Below are 17,924 nucleotides of genomic sequence, written 5' to 3' on the forward strand. Positions count from 1 at the left end.
TTCATTGGGTTTCAGTCCTTCAGACTTTTATGGCCAATTCCACTCATAATTAGCCCATGACAGAACGGAATTTGTTGCTAAACTCCTCCACGTGCACACTGGGCCACAGGTGAAAGTTCACACTGAAGTGGAAAGTATTGTACGGCGGGCATCCGTGTAAATAATTGCCGCTCCCCCACGCTTGTTTTGGTGTTGTGCCTTTCACCTGTGTTGTGTCTGATTCCCACCATTATCCATGGGTACGAGGATTGTATTGTTTGTGGCTTCGATATTGGGTTGGCGATGGGTGGCGATGGTTTGTTGTCGTCGTCTGGTTGTCCTGGCACTCTGGTATCTCCTCGTCTGGCTCTTCCGCAATGTCTATGTCTGCCTCCCTGTCCTGCCCCATCCCCATATCCATCCATTGTGTGTGTGTGCCTTTGATCTCTCTGTCATCGAATGCTAATGAGACTAGACCAGGGCCGACCAGCGTCTAGCCTTTTTCATGACTTGTTAATCATTATCATCGAAGTATTATCAAATATGCGTGCTCCACGTGCTCTGATTGATTATTGCGCTCCTATTATGGTGTTTCTTTCGTTTTCCTTTGTTTCATTTATGTATTTTCGTTTTGGGAATATAAAATCGGCTCTAGTGTCAGCATAAATGCCGCACTGAATGCCCTTGTGCCCATTTTATAGACTCGTTTCGCCATAGAATGGGTGTATTCACACTTATTCACATGCATTCATACCCTCACACACACACACACACACACACACACACACATAGAGAGGGAAAAAGTAAAAGTTGGCATATTTCTCGGGTTTTCTCAACTGAAAATTAAGCCGCATTTCCGCCCCTTCCTCTCTTCCATCTCTATGCCCATCTCTATTTATCTCTCCCTCTCTCTCTCTCACACACTCTCTGTGTGCTTGCCGCATTTTTGTGTGACGTCATAGCACAGGCTGTGTCTTAGCGCCTAGGGCCGGCCTTTTGCCTTTTTTTATAACCTACTTGCCGTGCATTGAACCTGGCTCTTGCCTCTGCTCGGCTCGGCTCTGCTCTGCGTTGCTCCCTTGGCCAGTTCTCTCTTTCTCTCGGGTGGCAGCTGTATTTCTGGCTGGAGAGAGAGAGAGAGAGAGAGTGAGAGGCTCTGGCTCTGGCTCTGGCACAGGCACTGCAGGCTGCAGCTCAATGTTTTGGGCCAATGAACTCCAGTGCTGCAAGGACATTGCAGTCGCTCTGCCGCTGTGTCGAGTGACATTATGAAACCAACAACGAAAATAGCAGCAACAGCAGTTGGAAATGCTGCAGAAGCCAAAGGTCCTTTTGGCAACACCCAACCCAACACCCTCTGTCTCTCTCTCTCTCTCTCTCTCTCTCTCTCTCTCTCTCTGTAGACGGACCATTTGCGCTGATTTGGCATTTAAACTGCAGTTGAAGGATACGGCTACCAGATTTTATATCTACGAGTACATGTGCGTGTGTCTGTATGCGTGTGCGTGTCTGTGTGTGCTTCTGGCTTTGATAATCTCTTCTTTTGGCCCGACAAATGGCCCGGACTTAACAGCCTCTCGGGGTCTTAATTGGAGCAGGACTCTGCAACTTTGCCCTGGCATTTCTTTCCATTTTTCCCCCATTTGTTTTGTTTAATTTTTGCTTCTACTATTATGCAAATTACAGGGTAACACTGGTGCAGTTTAAGTCTTCAAAAGCAATTTAAGCATCACTTCAGAGCATAATATTTCGCATTTTCTCTTGATTTCAGGCATAAGCAAAGCTGTGGCATGGATCAAAAACAATTGGAGAATACCCCACTGTGAGTAGAGTCTTTGCCACCTTTGAACCTCTTCTTTGGTATTACATTTCATTAATTTTCTCTCCATAATATCATTTTAATTTATTGCCAAGCGATTGGACTGCAATTAAAGAGTATTTTGACCCACTTTCTGAACCATTAAAGAATTCCTCTCAGAGCCGTTTCCATTTTAGCATTTATCAAATTTTGCTTCCTATTTATCTGCCCCGCCATAAACTTTGCTTTCAGTGTCCACTCCTCCTTAGGTCATCCGACGTTCCATCAGCTCCAAAGTGTCCCTCCATTTACATTTACGTTTTCTGGACAAGCAGCAGAGGCAGGACACGAACCGGTATTCTCCAAACAATTAAAATACTTGTGCCGCCCCCTCATTTGTCAAGCGACTGTGATCCGCGCTCACTTGCCCCAGATTGTTGCCTACTTCTCGGGGAGGTGGGGATGCGGCGCGTGTGGTGCGGTAAGCCTCTTAAGTGTTATGGGGCACACACTTCTCTATTGGCATATTTTTCTTGTTGCCATTTAAGGCTGATTTTAGTACATTTTCCTATTTGGTATTTTGAGTTTTTATTTTTAAATTACGCGCCCAATTATGGGCTGTCGCCTGTAGCTTTGGCTGTGGGCTTCGGCTTTGCCTTTGGCTAAATTTAACCTAAACTTCGGGGCGTGACATTCAGCTGGCTCCTATCTCCCTGTCTGCCCCCTCATGTGTGTGTGTGTGTGTGTGTGTGTCCTGCTGGTGACGTCATCCGCGCTCTTGCAGCGGTCGAAGGCCAATTGAGAACGCGGCCAACAAAGAGCTTCATTATTTGCCAACATATTTGGGTTAAGCCCCCATCGCTCGCATCTGTAACCGTGTGCCATTCATTCTACGAAAGGATTAGACCACTTTGGCCCAAGGATGGGCTCATCATCTCATCTCTGAGATCTCCTTTATCTCGGGTGTATCCTCTAGAATTTAGTGGGTCAAGTGGTCCCTTGGGTTGGACCCTGGGCTTTGTTCTGCGGGGTCTGACCTTTGCCCAAATGAAAGCAAAGGAGGCGTTTGAATGATCCCAAAACAACCGAAACAGAACAGCGAACACGAGAGGACAGGCCACTGAAATATGTACGTATCCTTGCGGAGGCACTTGGTTTGCAAATTGTTGCAATTGTTATGGGGTCGAAGGATGTCTGCTCTGCCTCCTGCCTTCTGCCTTCTGCCGCTAGTGGCGTTGCCCCAAGGACATTTGGTGCATTCAAATTAGCTGCAGTTTATTTATGTCTCTCGAGCATCCATTTTGCATGCAATCCACAAAGCGCCACAGCGGCATGCCATGCCACGCCTGTTGTTTGGCCTTTAAATACTCTTCTCATAGACTGGAATATGTAAATGATGCGAAAATGTCCATAGAAGTAACCCCAGCAATGATCTGTCGAAAGGGCATCCCAGAAGATCCCGGTTTAGCCTTCGATTCTCGTTTGGGTTTATTAATAAGTGGAGCGGACACAGCGAAGCCGCTTTATGTGCTCTGCTGAACAGAAAACCCCCCTCCGAGGCGGCAGGGAGCGGTGTGTGGCAAATTTATAAATAAATCCTTAACCAAAATGTCGGACAAGAGCGAACGCAATGAACCAAATGCAGTTAGAGCCACGCCCAGCTGTGGCAGTCCACCGCCCGAATCATGGCCGATTCAATTATGTGTGGCAGCGGCAAGGGAAGTGTGGTAGGGGGCAATGTGTTGCAACGTCATAGGTACCAGTACCAGGAAAAACCGCGAAGGAACAGCGGCTGAGGATAAACCGCAACCGCAACGGCAACGGCAACCGACAAACGTCAACGACTCTAAGGACAACAAGCGACAGAGACGACGACGACGGCGACGACGAGCTGTTAGCCCCTGACCTAGATAACTATAAAAGAGATAGAGAGATACCTGAACAAGAGAGAGAAGGAGTGAGCCGACGTCACCATTTTGGAGAACCTTCGGTAGGTGCATCGAATGATGACGATAAAGGCGATGATGCTGATGATGCTCAGCGGGTGGATGCCATGCCCTTGCCATTTGCCGCCTTATCGAGGCAGTGGCCACCGTAGACAGTAGCCTGCCGAGAAGCTCATGCAAATGTCGCCGCTTCCGCTCCACTGGTCGTATACGCAATAAACTGATTATTATTGAGTTTTTAAATTCAATTTGCAAGCCAGGCCAAACGGAAGGAAGTTGGAGGAGGGAGGATGAGGGCGGACGCTGACGAGAGCGCGTGGAATGCATAAAATTCTGAAAAGGGATTCTTAGAGTGGGAGAGAGATAGATGCAGGACACAGGACTCCTACCCGTTCATCATCCGCCGCATGTCCTTGCACTTGTCTCTAATTAAAAGCGAAGATTGCGTCAGTTTTGATATGTGACTTGCTGACTGACGGACTGCCTCCTTCCTGCCTGAGACTCCTTCCAGCAGGATCTGTCAATCCATCGATTGGGGTGGTGAAAAGCACACGATGAAAAGCAAAGCGAAAACCAAAGCAAAAACTGTTCCAGTTCCAATGGAATTTTGCCATTCATGAGCAGGCAGGACCTTGGATTAACCAGCCACTAACCCACTTCCAATTGCCCAAAATCAAATTAAATGCCCAGCGACGTGTGTGTGTGGCGCAATGAGGCAAACGAAGTTACCACCGATTCCTGGCTTCTGTGTGGGGTTTCCTTGGGGAAACAAACTGCCAGGCGAAAGTAGGTCGAGGACATTGCCTTGTGGCTGTTGGATATTATCCGGGAGAGCGTATCCCGTCGCACTTGCGGCAATTATGAATGAAATCCCATTCTGAGCAGAGCAGGGAATGCCATTTCACCGGCAGCTGCTGCCCGAAGGTCGTCTCTCTCTCTCTTTCTATCTCTGCACATAGCTGGAATGACGTATGGAGCCGCTCAAGGATGCCTCCGGACCGGGCATCGGGCATCGGGCATCGGGTTCAGCTACTGCCACAGATATAGCTACAGTGCGGTACGTCATCGTCAGTGCAGTGCAGTGCAGTTGGCCTCCGGGGCAGGCATTAACCTTCAACCGGCGCAGAGACTGCATTGCTCTCCCAGTGCTCTGCTTTGGTCGATTTGTGAATGAAAACAGGGCCAAAGCCCGGGTCACTCCCTCTCTAATTGATTTTACAACCAGCTCTCGGCGGAAAAACTACACCCAAAAAGCTCACTCAGTGCTTAGCGTTGGGGGAACTTGTTTTCTTTTGGTTGGCTTCCTCCTGCTGGCTGGGAATAGACACTCCAGCTTTCATTTGTTTTCCTTTTATCTTTCCTCTCATTTCCTTTCCTTGGCCATTTTCCTCTTGACAAATTGTACGTGCAGTGCTCCCATTGCCAGCTGGCTACTTTAGGGATAAATGTTTCCCATTTTCTTGTAATTTTTCTCGTTTGCAGGACAACACGTAGGCCCATTGCAAATGTCAGCCTATGCATTCGTTTTGGGGTCACTTCTCGTGCATAATTGATGTCCCCTGGGATGGGAGCCTAAACAGCTTGAAAACTACAAGACTAATTACTAACTACCTGGGGGGGAGAGGGGCATAAGTTATGTTTTGGCAGCAAGAGCAGAGAAATACCCAAGTACCTGCCCCTCTGAGGGGCACTCCCTGGCAAGTCCTCGTGTCAGTGCGAAATGGAGACATTTTGCTTGCGTATTGGCTTCAATTACCGACGGTAACACGGGCTGCATAGCTAATGAGATTCCTGGCACACAAACAAATTCCCGAATTGGGGTATCGGCTGGCGGATCGGAGGGGCGGGGCGGGGCGGCCTGTTGTTCTCACGTTGGATATGGGAGTCTGGTATTTGGGTCAGAGTGTGAATTAGCATAAGTGATGCCATGCCATTTCTCCTCGAGTGTTTATCAATGGGCGAAGATTTAATTCGAGCACCCAAAACAGCGGAAAAAATTACCTAAAAGGGAACCCAGGAGCGGGAGCCTCTTGAAAATTTCATTAATATTTTTTGGGCAGAAACGAAATTACAAGGACAGAAGAAGTGCCATTAAAACCGGTGTGTGTGTGTGTGTGTGTGTGTGTGTGTGCGGGGGAGAAACAACAAAGATAACAAGCCGGAAACATGAGCAATAAAAATATACAATAAAAACCGTAAAGAGGCATCAAAAGATGAGGTTGCAGCAGCAGCGAAGCACAGGAAAGGAGAGCAAAGAACAGGAGATACTGGGGAGACGTCTCCACCCATCCCCGCGAGCTGATGTTGATGATGAGATGGCGGGCCAAAGGTACACAAAATACAAGTAAATATTGGTATGGAAGTCATAAAGTCACATAGTATGAATGAAAATGTATGGGAGGGAGATGCTCATACACTTTCGAATGAATATCTTGAGAGTGAGTCCTCCTGCGAGGCTCCTCTGATTACTGCCACTGAAAGAGAGTCAAAAAGTTGACTAAGACTTGGCCGCAAGTTCAGACTGTTCCACGTTCGTGTGTGGCTGTGCCGCAACACACAACAAAGAATAAGATTAATTATTCTGTGGTGTTGCATGCCCTGGAAAACTGCCTCAAAGCGATGGCTTCAACCGAAGGAAAGCTGTGGAAAGGCAGAGTGGGTCCCTTCTCTGAGGGTATCCCTGGGTTTCATCAGTCCCTCTCGATTCTGTGGCAACAAGTTGACCGCCGCCACGTTCCACGTTCGGCTGGCGCGTGCAGCAAATTAACACGCCCTGCCTCATAAACATTGAGCCTTTCCCCACTCTAAAAAGCAACCACGGAATGGGAAGTGCAGGAGGCTTCTCACCAAGAGAAGTTAATGCCGCGTAACCTGTTAAAATGAAGCCCGCACTCTCCCGTATTGGAAATGGAGAGCCTTCTGCACTTCCTCCTACCTTCTGGGGGCCATAAACCAAACGCAAAACAAAAGAAGGAGAAGGAGGAGCAGTGCCAGCAGCCAACATCCAGCGAAAGGAGAGTAGAAATTATTTCCGTTTATTATTAATAAGCAGCCACATTCCGCTGCCACATATACTCGCACATGACGAGAGGAAACGGAAATAGAAATAGAAATAGCAAGCGAATGGCAGCCTAAAAATGTTTACCAGGAAAAGACTCTTAATTAAATGCTTAAAAATAGCAATTCATTTTGCTGAATGTGAGAATGGAGACGAGAAAACAGCATATAGGAGGAGCTGCTGGGACAAAGATGCGGCTGAAACTATTCTTGAGCGCTGTCAAAATGATTACGTGCCTGGCAGCAGCACGTAGAGCAGGAGAAGCAGAGGAACGTTCTCTATATTGTTACGAGTGCCCGCTCCGTACTCCTACAAGAGCAATTTCAAATTAAATGGGGGAAAACCCTCGTAGAGATAGCGATAGATACAGAGAGAGAGAGAGAGAGAGACAAGGAAAAGGCTGCCCCGGCCAACAGTGAGTCTGAGGAGCAACAATCACAGCTGTAAAAATCACACATACGCACTGTGTGCCCTCAGATCTGCGTTGCGTATCGCTTTATCCCCCCATTTGTCGACTGTCAACCGGAATTAGGTCAAAGGATATTTTTAGACAGTACATAGAAACGTACTAGGAACAGAATCCTACATCTGGGTGCGGTGGCGGGGTGCAGATAGTGGGATAGAGGGATGCCAATCTGTGGGGAACGTTGCCAAAATGTTTAGTTTCTGACATTTTTCATCATCTTTTCGGTCACGTCTGTGGGCAGACAAGTGTGAGTGTGAGTGTGGCAGGCACATGGAGCCTCTGCCACTTGAGTGCGTGACTGTGTCGGCCATTTAGCAGAGGGCAGACTCCTGGATTGGCCATTAAATCAAGGAGGAGAGAGGAGCGCACTCCGCAGTACTCCCTGCGGTTTGGCCAAGCTTACGCTTAATATTCGCACTAATTTCATTAATTTGTTGCCACCGCATTTGATTTGCCAAACAGATGGAATTTTATGATGATTGTTCGGTTGCCAGCCAAATGGGAATTCCCGATTCGAGGCGAGAGTGCAGAGTGGAGAGTGAAGAGTGGAATGTATTCATTTCGAAACTGTCGCACACAAATCAATCAATGCAAAAATACAAAACTCAAACTGAAACTCAGACTCAAATACAAATACAGGACTCTACTTTTACTGTTATTTCTCCATCTCCCTTTTTTCCGAGAGATGCCGCCTGTCAAATCAAACTGTCAGATGGTTTCGGTTTTTTATTGCGGTTCGACGGGACATGGTTATTTGATATTTATTGTCTGCCAGTTGAGCTGGAAGCATATTAATCAAATGCCTCAGACATGGCTCGCCCCGCTCCTCCTCAGACTCATTATAAATTCAACGAGAATGCCCCTAGAGAGAGATGCGTCTTCGGTCATAGCCATATATTGCCCTGACAACCAAATATCTTGATGGCAATTCAATCGTTGACCTACTTTCGTGGACAGCAAACTTTTCCACTCATTTCTACTTTTATTTCGGGGACGGGTTGATGGTCTGGGGAGTGGGCAGGCAGGCGTGCACTCAATCTCGAATTGCTATGACAGAGTCCTGGAATTGCTCTCCTAATTGCATATTCCATATAACCATCATCATCATCGTATCGTAATCTGTGGGATGTCCATTGATTTGTGGCTATTTTTGGCCAACTTTTTGTATGGCTGAAAGTTTTCTGCTCCGATTGGTGTCACACAGAACGTCGCGACGGTGGCAGAGCAGACATTAAACGAGAAAAGAACGGCGAATATTATGATTATAATGGATGGATGGAGGGCAGCTCCATGGAAATGGCGATTTAATTAGTTGAAGAACAGAATGAAGTAGAGATTGAGTAGCTTTGAAGGTAGCAACACAAGCAGTCTTTGCTCTACAGAATATTTAAGGTGATTTCCCAACCTGAAAAAGCTCAGTGAAAGTAGTAGTAAATATGCAAAGACTTTCGCTTTGTGTAAATTATTTCACTTTTATTGAACTCTCATTTTGCGTGTGGATTGGCTTGGCTGCTGCTCTGCTGCTCTGCTGCCCTGCTGTTGTTGGTAAATAGTTAGTAATATGTTGCAGATGCTGCTGTATATATGCATACGTAGGTAGTGTATATATCTGAATGGTATATGGTATATGGTATATGGTATAGTTATTTATGCTGATATTGTTTCTGTATATATTCCCTCAACGGTTATTGCTTTTGCTTACGATTCACGCATATTTTATGTATATATTTATATTGTATATGTAGAATGTGTACAAACGAGTATAGTTAGGCCTTGGATTGCATTTTACTTTACTTGAATCTTTGGGTTAATCTCTTCGTGTCTGTAAACTGCATGTAAATCTGTGTGTACATCTGCTAAAGTACATTGGTATTAATACTCTCAAGTCAGTTGCGCTCTTTTTTGGCTTCTTCGAATATTCTACTTTGCTGGATTCTGAGTGCTGTTCCTATATCTGGTTCGCTATATCTTTATATTTCTTGTTTGGCTTGGCAAATTAGTTTGTTTTTGTTTGGAATGGAACAAGTTCTTAATGTAAATAATTCAAGTTAAAGTTCAAGTTAGAGTTTGTTTTCTTTTGTGTGTGTGTGTGTGTGTGTGTGTTTTCGGAACATAGATAAATGCCTGACGACGAATTGTTGATCCCATTTAACATTCACTAAGGAAAATCTACACTTAACTTATCATACGAATTTCTCTTATGCGAAAGAAAAGATTTACTCCACTTGAATTATCTTTTTCTCCTGCTCTGACTTTTCCGATAAAGGCACGAATCGTTTAGGAATTTATACGTCTAAAGGAAATCTACAACTGCGGAATGAAAATGAAAAGTTTAATTCATCTTTTACAGTCTTTTACACGTATGCACGTGTGTGGAATGATCTTTAGACCTAGAATCAAGCGGATAAATGTATGTATGACGAATGCATCTACTCTCTACTTAATAATTCTTTTCTTGTATATATTTTATATATGTTTTTGGTTTTGGTTTTGTTTTTGGTTTTTTTTTTGGTTTTCGTTTTCCAAGTGCAAAAGTTATTCAAATTTTTATAAAATGTTCTCATTTCTCATTTCATTGTGGTTTGGTTTCCCTTTCTTTCGTTTTTGTTTGCTTGGTGAAGACTTTCGGATATGATGGATGGGGGTGGTGGGTGGTTAGGAGGGGGGAGGGGGGGCGTAGGGGCAGGCTTGTTGTATCACAGATTTTGAAATGAATTCGGGTGAAAGAGTGGGGGGGGGGTGGGGAAATGGTGATGTGGAGCAATGCGACTCGAGAATCTTCTAAGTCCTTCTAACGCCTCGCATACTGACAGCAGACGGAGCTGCGCGGCACCCGCTGGGTGGGCAGGCCGGACATGCCCTTCAGATATGTGTAGGAGACGGGCTGCCGCAGAATTCTCTGTGGCGGCGGCTTACCCTTGCCCCCGCTCTTGCCCACCGACGCCGACGTTGCGGCGTTGCAGGAGCCGCCAGTGCCGCACTTGGAGACGGCCGTCGGCCTGCTGCTCGGCTGCTGCTCGTGCAGCTCCACGTTCGAGGCGGACTTGAGAGCCGACTTCAGTGGCATTGCCGAGTGGGTGGCGGCCGCCGGAGGGGGAGGCGGCGGTGGCGATGGGCCGCTGCACGAGAGCGAGCGTGAGGTCAGCGAGAGACTCTCGAAGGCGCGGCGCAGCGAGGATGTGGAGCGACGATGCAGCCGCGAGAAGCTGGCACGGTTCGTTTGCTTCAGCTTCAATTGGAGCTGCTGGCGCTGGTGCTGCTGCTGCTGCAGGTGCTCCTGCTGCTCCTCAATGTCCAGGGTGCTGCTCGTCTCGCTGGAGGCGCACGACATGGACATCAGCTCCAGTCGCGACTGGTGTGCGGCCAGGCCACGCCCCGAGGAGCACGAGTCGGTCGATGAACTGTGTGCATCCTCCTCCTGCTGCTGCTGTTGCTGCTGTTGGTGTTGTTGGTGCTGCACGGCTGCAACTGCCACTGCAGCGGCGGCGACTGCGTCATCCGACTGAAGTAGGTCATCCTGCGACCTCAGGCCGAAGCGTCGGCTCAGCTGCCGAAAGAAGCCCAAGTTCCGCTCGAAGCGGGGCACTGGCGACACGCTGAGGCTGCTGCCCGGCGAGGAGCACACCTCCAGCTCCGACATGGACTTCTTCCCCAAATGGTTGTTGTTGTTCAGGCTCCCGTTGCTCCCGTTGCTCCCGTTGGAGAAGGCCTCCTTCTCCTTGCGCCTCGGCTGCTGCGACTGCGGCAGCTCGTCGGCAAAGCAAACATGAGGAGTGCCCATCGGAATGGCTCGACTTCAATTCAATTTCTGGCCAAAAGTAATTTCCTTGGTCTGCTTCCTGAATCCCTTTCGCCCGCTTCCTTGTTGCCCCGTTCTGGGCGCGGCTGAGGGCAGTGCAAATGGCTGCACTTCCGCTGTTTTTCCGCTTCCTGGCTGCCTCCCCGCGATCCACTTCCTTTGTTATTGTAACCGGTCTTTGTCCGCGAGAGACGCCGCCCGCCGATTGCTGATTTGCCGCAAGCTCCTTTCGTGGTTCCCTCTGCTTCGTAGTTCGTGCCTCGGGAGAGTGTGTTTTGGCGTTCGTTCGGTTACGTTGTCCTGCCGCGTTTGAGTCGGCAAATCGGAAGCCGCTTCCTTTTATAGACTCGCCCGGTGTCTGCGAAGGTCTGCAAAGCGTCTCTCTCTCTCTCTCTCTCTCTCGTTGTCTCTCGCTCTCTGCACAGTGGAGTCCAAGGCATGTTAAAGGGAGGGTGGGAAATCGGCAAAGAGGGAGCTTGGAGTATGCAGGGAGGGCCCTACCTTGTCTTTCCTTTACCCTGCACTCTCCCACCCCCCCTCTCCAGCGCTCTCCTTTGTCCTCCTGCTTGCCCGCATTTGTTGCCTCATCTCATAAAACGGGAAGTGAATTTTGTTTACCGTTGTTTTGTGCTTGTGCTTGTGCCTGTGCCTGGGATGCCGCCGGCCGCCAGCCGTCAGCCGTCGGCTGCCAGGTGGTGTCAATGCACGCGCCCCGCCCCTCTCCTTTGGCGCCTGACTTTCCATCAACTTCTGGACTTTGCTCTCTCTGACTTTTAATTGTTTTCCTTGTTCTCGCTTGCTCTTGCTTCCTTCTTTCGCTCAATTATTAATCATTTTCCATTTCCCTTTGTTTCGCATTTGATTCCATTTCGGGTTTTTCGCTCTGTTAAAAATAGCCCCTTCAAGGCGGAGTGCCACTCCTTGGAGGGATTTGACTAAAAATATCCTTGGTTATGACAGTTTTCAAGTGGCACACTTGGGGCACCCATCTGGTAGGCCACGAAGTGTCCCTCCCTTGCGGCTAAAATAGATTCAGGCCGTGCCTTCCCCCCAGCCCCTGCCATTAGTTGCATTGTTGTTGCTTTTTATTTAATTACGCACAAAATTGATTTTAATGCGCTATAAATAAAGTCGAATGCCAATTTTATGGGACAACATTTTAAGACAATCTCCGACAACATCGCTGGCCATGGCCATGGCGGTGGATGTGGATGTGGATGAGGAGGCGGATGTGGATGTGGAGGTGGAGGTGGATGTGGCGGTGGTCTAATGAAGTCCTTTGTCTTGGCCCCACGATGAGCAGAGCGAGAAGGAGCAGTGAGGGATTTAAGTAGGTGTCAACAGCGATTACTCCACGCCTCAAAATGCTGAACTTCTAATTAGAGGCGCAATTGTTGTGTGCTTCAGCCTCTCCCGCCGACTGACGTCAGAGCGGCCACTGATTTCTCCATCCCCAGAAATGACACAACTTTCGAGTCAATTTGGGCCTCGCCTGTGGGTGTGGCTGTTCCTTTGGCGCTGACTTGCTAAGCGTCTTGTCGCATCCATTTAGCGGCGCATTAACTCATTTGTGACTTAATGAAGCTAGCCATCGGATGGATTAATAAATGAGCCTCGATGTTATCCTGCGGATCAATGAACTCTCTGCGATGGCCCGCAAAAGTTAAAAGTTGCCAAATTCAAGCTAATTGTCTCAATTGATGCTGGTATTTGGCCTGAGACAAACTCTTAGAGTTCATAAATTTAAAGTCCTATTGCTTGAGCTAAGAGAGACGAAGCTATTTCCCTAGTAATATACAGATAATTAATTGCTTAATTCTATAGAAATAAAATCAAAATAGATTAACAATGAAGCGGATAATAAGTTTAAAACTCCTTCAATGGAAAGATTGGGTCATCATTTTCCCCCGAAGACTGTTGACTGTTTGTTGTCTTTGGCCACTGCTGATTGCATTCTTCCAGGAACTCTGCCCAGGTTGCCCTCCTGCTTCCAGCCGTAACCCCATTCGTGACCTTTTCGCCATGCATTCTCTTTTCGTGCAACGCAGTTTTCCGGCATATGAAACACACACACAAAAAACAAAAACGAAAAGAGAGAGCAGGAAAATTTCGCCAACTGCGTCACACAAAACTATCAAAACACGGGATTTGTTTTTCTTTTGTTTTTCCGGTTTTTTGTGTGTGCAGATTTGCTCTTAGGGAATTTGTTTTGTTTGTTTGCAGATAAATCATGAATTTTAATTTGATTTTGTTGGGACGTTAAGTGTGCCAAGGATGTGCCTTGTTTATTGTGGCCTAAGCATCCGTAAAGGAAAGGGTTCAAAGAGACAATGACCCTGAAAAGGGGATATGAAAGAGAATGGGAGAGGCCTTCATCCCACAGCCCACCCGTTGGGAAACCTACATAATTGAGGTGTCATCAAATTTTAAACGCTTCGCCAGTGGGGCAGTGGGGCTGGCAGGCAGGCAGGCAGCCTGGCCGATTAACGTCACGGAATCGCACAGACATTGGCTTGGACATGGACATGGCTCTCTCTCGTATGTCAAAACTGTAAGGTCGAGTCCTTCAGCAACTTGATTTTGAGGACTTTGCCTACATCATCAGCAGCGCAGCAGCAGGCGAATCGGAATTGGAGTCCATGCACTGCTGGCACACTTTCGGTGTCTGTTCCCAGTGGGAACAGTTGGAGAGTGTTCTCTAAACAAAAGTTTGGAGGCCACTCTCACGACTCTCTCTCTCTCTCTCTCTATCTCTCTCTCTCTCGCTGAGGAGCTTTTTGCCTACGTTAACGGTGTCCTTAAGCTTTGCGCTTAACCGTTACAACTGAAGCTCTCCTTGATGCTTGCATTCCATTCGCCTTGACTGAAATTTGATTTTCGTTTTGTCTCCCACCCCCTAGTAGAGTAAAGTAAAGTTTTGGTTTTGGTTTTTGGTTTTTTGTATTCCATTGACATCTAGTCTTAGTTGTAGATTAAATATTTACTAAAAATATATCTACATTTGTGTTGTATAGATCTTTGTCATTTTTCTTAGGCCTCTAATTACATTTGTCGCTACAGTTTTTATTTTCTCCAAACTACCATACGGTTTTCTGTTGTTTCATTTCTTTGATATTTCTTGTAGTTCTTTTAGTTGGAATAATTGTTGTTTTTGCTTTAAAAAATGTGTGAATTATTGTAAAATTGTTGTTCTATTTATTAGAGTGACATCTTTAAGACATTTTCCTTTGTTGTTTGTTCTTTTTTTGTTCATTTTCCCTTGTATAAATTCGTCAATTTGAAATTGTTTTTTATATTATTTTTGAGTTATCGAATCGAATCGAATCGAAATGAGTGCAAAGCAAAGGGGAAAACTATTTAAGAAGTGTGCAGAATCTCTTGTTCATCCTTCAACTAAATGTGTCTCAAAAATCGAGTCTAACTTTAGGATTACTCATCGCAAGATATGTGGAGTGGGCCTAGAGGGGTTTAATAATAATAATTCTCTAAATAACGTTTTCGCTTAGGCTAAAACTACGTTTCATTCATTTAGTTGTAAACTGAAAGTCCCTACAGTACTGGCCAAAGACAATTAGATCGTCTGAGGCTGCATCTATCGTAGCGCACAGAAGACAGACAGATATTTATGTTGATTTCTGGGGCACTCCTATGGGTCCAATCTGCCGTGTCCTCTCAGCGGACTCGGCTTTCTCGCACATTTATAAAATATGCTCCATGCTGCCACCCTCCTTGGCTCTTTGGCATTTAGGCACTCGTCGTACATCACTAGGATCCTGAGATCCGTGTCCAGTCCCGTCTCCACTCCTTGCAGCTTCATCTACGGCTCCCCTTAGTACATGTGGTGGAGGGTGTAGGGGCAGCAGACCGCGTAGCTGGGCACTCGCGAGTAGAGGCCGGACATGCCCTTCATGTAGACGTACTGTACGGGCGGCCGCAGGATGCTCTGCTGCTTCTTGTCCTTCTTCGAGGCGGAGGAGGAGGAGGAGGAGGAGGACTTGGAGCTGGAGTTGCTGGAGTGGCTGCTGCTGCTGCTGCTGTTGGAGTTGTGGGGCGAGAGGGACTTCTTCTTCAGCTGCCGATGCAGCGGCGTGCTGCTGCAGGAGAGGGAGCGCAGCGAGGCGTTTGCCGTGGTGGCCGCCGAGCTGGAGAAGTGCTGGAGCATCCGGCTGACCGACGAGGAGATGGAGATGCGGCTGAGATGGAGTCCGTGCGATTTGGAGGCGGAAGCGGATGCCCCCGAGGCGGATCTTTGCTTCCTGTTTTCATTTTCATTATCATTCTCATTATCGTTGTCGTTGTCATTGTCGTCCTCGCGCTCATTGTCGCCATCGTTGTCGCCCTCTGCCTCTCCCTCGTTGCTGCTGCTGCCCTCGCTGCTGCCGCCCTCGCTCCTGTCCTCGTCGTAGTGCATCTGGGGATGCAGCTGCTCCAGGGCGCTGCCCGGCCGGAACACGGCATCCACGTAGATGTGTCCCTGGTTGTCGTAGAAGTCGAGGCCCGTGGGCGAGTACCGCGAGTATCCCGAGGTGGGCTCATCCAGATCCTGGCTGGAGCCTCCTGTCATATTCATATTCATATTCATGTTCATGTTCATGTTCATGGACATGCCGCCGGTGCATTCGTGGGATCCGCGCTCGTAGCTCAGGCTGAAGGAGTCTGTGGAGCTGCTGCGGATGTCGTCCTGGCTGCTGTAGACCGTCTCGTGCTGCGGATGATGCGAATGGTGATGGAAGTGCTTGCCCAAGTGTCTGCTGAGCAACTGCAGAAGACTCCTGCTGCGGGAGAGCTTCTTCTGGCCGCGCTGATGGCGCTGCTTGCCACTGCCCAGATCCATGGAGGAGCTGGCCGCCGAGCTGCCGCTGGAGCTCGACTTGGAGCCATTGTTAGGCGAAAGGGTATCCATTTTGGAGCTTTAATTTATTATTCTTTAGAGTTTTCTTCACTGGTTCTTGTCACTAGTTTGTGTCACACTTCTTTGAATCACTCGAGTTCTGTTGGAGCTGCTTTTAGCTGCTGTTTTTTTTTGCGATTTCTTTGGAGCGCAGATGTTTCTCTGGAGGTTTTCGCGTCCCGTGAGTTCTGGCAAAGACTATTGCTGGCTGCACTGCGGCTCCTGCTTTTATACACATCCTCAATGTCGTGCGTGGCAGTGTGGCAGTGTGGCAGCTTCGCTTCGGTTTCAACCTTCGCCTCCGACGAGGACACACGCAGGACTCGTTGCTCGCTGCTCGCTGCTCGTGTTACGAGCGCATCCCGACGACGAGGCCCAACGACAACGACAACGACAACGAGGAGGACGATGAAGTGTCGACAAGGAGCAGGCACACAACTAATGAAGGCCCATTGGGGGGGGTTCTACCTGTTGCCTGTTGCTTGGGCTTTTCCACTCAACGTGACTGCTGATGGCTTCCCCCATTGTGCGGCAGGGCTGATGCCTGATGGACGACTCTCGGTACAACACTTTGGCCCCGCTTGTGCTGCACTTTCGAGCTGCCATCATTGTGCGTGATGGGGAACGTGATCCATCCATGGCACGTCATTCCCCCAGGCATCGCCGTCACCTGGAAAACTAGAGACACGGCCAGCAAAATCAGCCGCGCATGTGGATGAGACTCACGTGAAGCGAGTGGCAACTGGCAACTGGCAACTGGCAGGAGGAGTCTGTGCAACTCGTGTCCAAAAACATGAGAAAGCAACTTGCACACGCGGATGTTGCACCTTCACCTTTTGCTTCCGCTGGATGCGGAAAGGGAAGCTCAGGGCCATGCCCCATGCAATTATTACAGAGGAATAGTCAAGTCTTATGCCTTTGGTGCACCACAAAGAGAGTGTCCCCTTCTGAAATAGATCCCCAAGAGGACACAGGGCTAATCTAATTCCGGATAATGACTGCAATTATGCGCTTAGCCCAGGAAAGGAAAGAGCCAAAAGGAAAAGCGAACTCAGCTCCCACTCAGCTTCACCCACTCCCCAAGGCGATTTGTGCACGTTTTGCGAACGCACTGCGGTTATGCACGGACCCGCGAAGAATGGAAAAGATGGGAAAAGTCTTCTATAAATAAAAACAGCGACAAGCGGCAAGCGGCAAGCGGCAAGGACAGCAGCGACAGCAGCAGCGGCAACAACATAATCAGTTGAAGGCTTAAAGACAGCGAAAAGCCAAGGGAATTGTGTGGAAATTCAGTCAGTCAGTGGGTCACACGTAAACTCACAGGAGATCTCATTGCTCCGTGGAAATGTCACGTATTGGGGAGTTCTTGCTGTGGTGGTCACCTGTCGGGCCACCTCCAATGAAAAGTCTTTGTATATATTGTCATTTATTTCTGCCTGTGTTTACTCTGTGGATTGCTCTCCTCGCTCTCGCTCAGAGGAGAAAGGGGGTCAGCGACAGGGCGCCAATTCCCACATCGAGGGCCCCGTATCGGTGTCCTGCCGCATAGGGATAGCGATAGGGATACGGCGAAGCCGGACTGCTGTAGTAATGGTTGGAGTTGGAGTAGTAGCCGCCACTTTGGTAGGGTCCTGGTCCACCGTAGTAGCTGTTGTAGTAGGGCTGCGGCTGCTGGTAGCTGACGCCAAAGGAGACCAGCGGCTTGGCCTTGACGCAGGTGCTGGCCAGCAGCAACACCATCAGCATCAGCACTGGCACTAGCTGCTGCTGCTGCAAAGGTAGGGAAAAGCACTGTCAACAAGTCGATGGACGAGAGGATTTGCCTACCCAGAGAGGCGAATAATTGCGCATTTTGTGGAAAGAACTGCCAACTGCGTCGTCTCTGGATGTCTCTTGATTCCTCGATTCCACTCCGGACCACGGGCCACTCTGCTCTGAGCTCTGCTGTGCATTCCTGTGGGCCTTTTATACACATATTGGGGGGATT

The 17,924-nt window shown here is 48.3% G+C and overlaps 3 protein-coding genes across 4 annotated transcripts; all 3 read right to left on the bottom strand.

Moving 5' to 3' along the window:
* Positions 1-8,739: 8,739 nt before the first annotated feature.
* Positions 8,740-17,891, bottom strand: LOC117588958. Of its 2 annotated transcripts, none has more exons than XM_034280546.1 (4): positions 17,765-17,891; positions 17,388-17,701; positions 10,018-10,023; positions 8,740-8,751 (listed from the first exon to the last, which is right to left on the bottom strand). In XM_034280546.1, exons 1-2 carry the CDS (start codon positions 17,786-17,788, stop codon positions 17,411-17,413), a joined length of 315 nt encoding a protein of 104 aa, XP_034136437.1. In that variant the 5' UTR covers positions 17,789-17,891; the 3' UTR covers positions 8,740-8,751; positions 10,018-10,023; positions 17,388-17,410. The 2 variants fall into 2 exon arrangements, with proteins under 2 accessions (XP_034136437.1, XP_034136436.1); XM_034280545.1 differs by having other exon boundaries at positions 17,388-17,704.
* On the bottom strand, positions 10,032-11,430 carry LOC117588932 (ecdysone-induced protein 74EF). Its single transcript, XM_034280508.1, has one exon. The coding sequence runs from the start codon at positions 11,026-11,028 to the stop codon at positions 10,039-10,041; it is 990 nt and encodes a 329-aa protein (XP_034136399.1). The 5' UTR covers positions 11,029-11,430; the 3' UTR covers positions 10,032-10,038.
* LOC117588973 (uncharacterized protein DDB_G0271670) lies at positions 14,763-15,988 on the bottom strand. The gene is made up of 2 exons (XM_034280560.1): positions 15,655-15,988; positions 14,763-15,603 (listed from the first exon to the last, which is right to left on the bottom strand). The coding sequence occupies exons 1-2, from the start codon at positions 15,947-15,949 to the stop codon at positions 14,876-14,878; spliced, it is 1,023 nt and encodes a 340-aa protein (XP_034136451.1). The 5' UTR covers positions 15,950-15,988; the 3' UTR covers positions 14,763-14,875.
* Positions 17,892-17,924: the final 33 nt, after the last annotated feature.

The sequence above is a fragment of the Drosophila guanche genome, unplaced genomic scaffold, assembly GCF_900245975.1.
Source record: "Drosophila guanche unplaced genomic scaffold, DGUA_6, whole genome shotgun sequence".
Taxonomy (NCBI): domain Eukaryota; kingdom Metazoa; phylum Arthropoda; class Insecta; order Diptera; family Drosophilidae; genus Drosophila; species Drosophila guanche.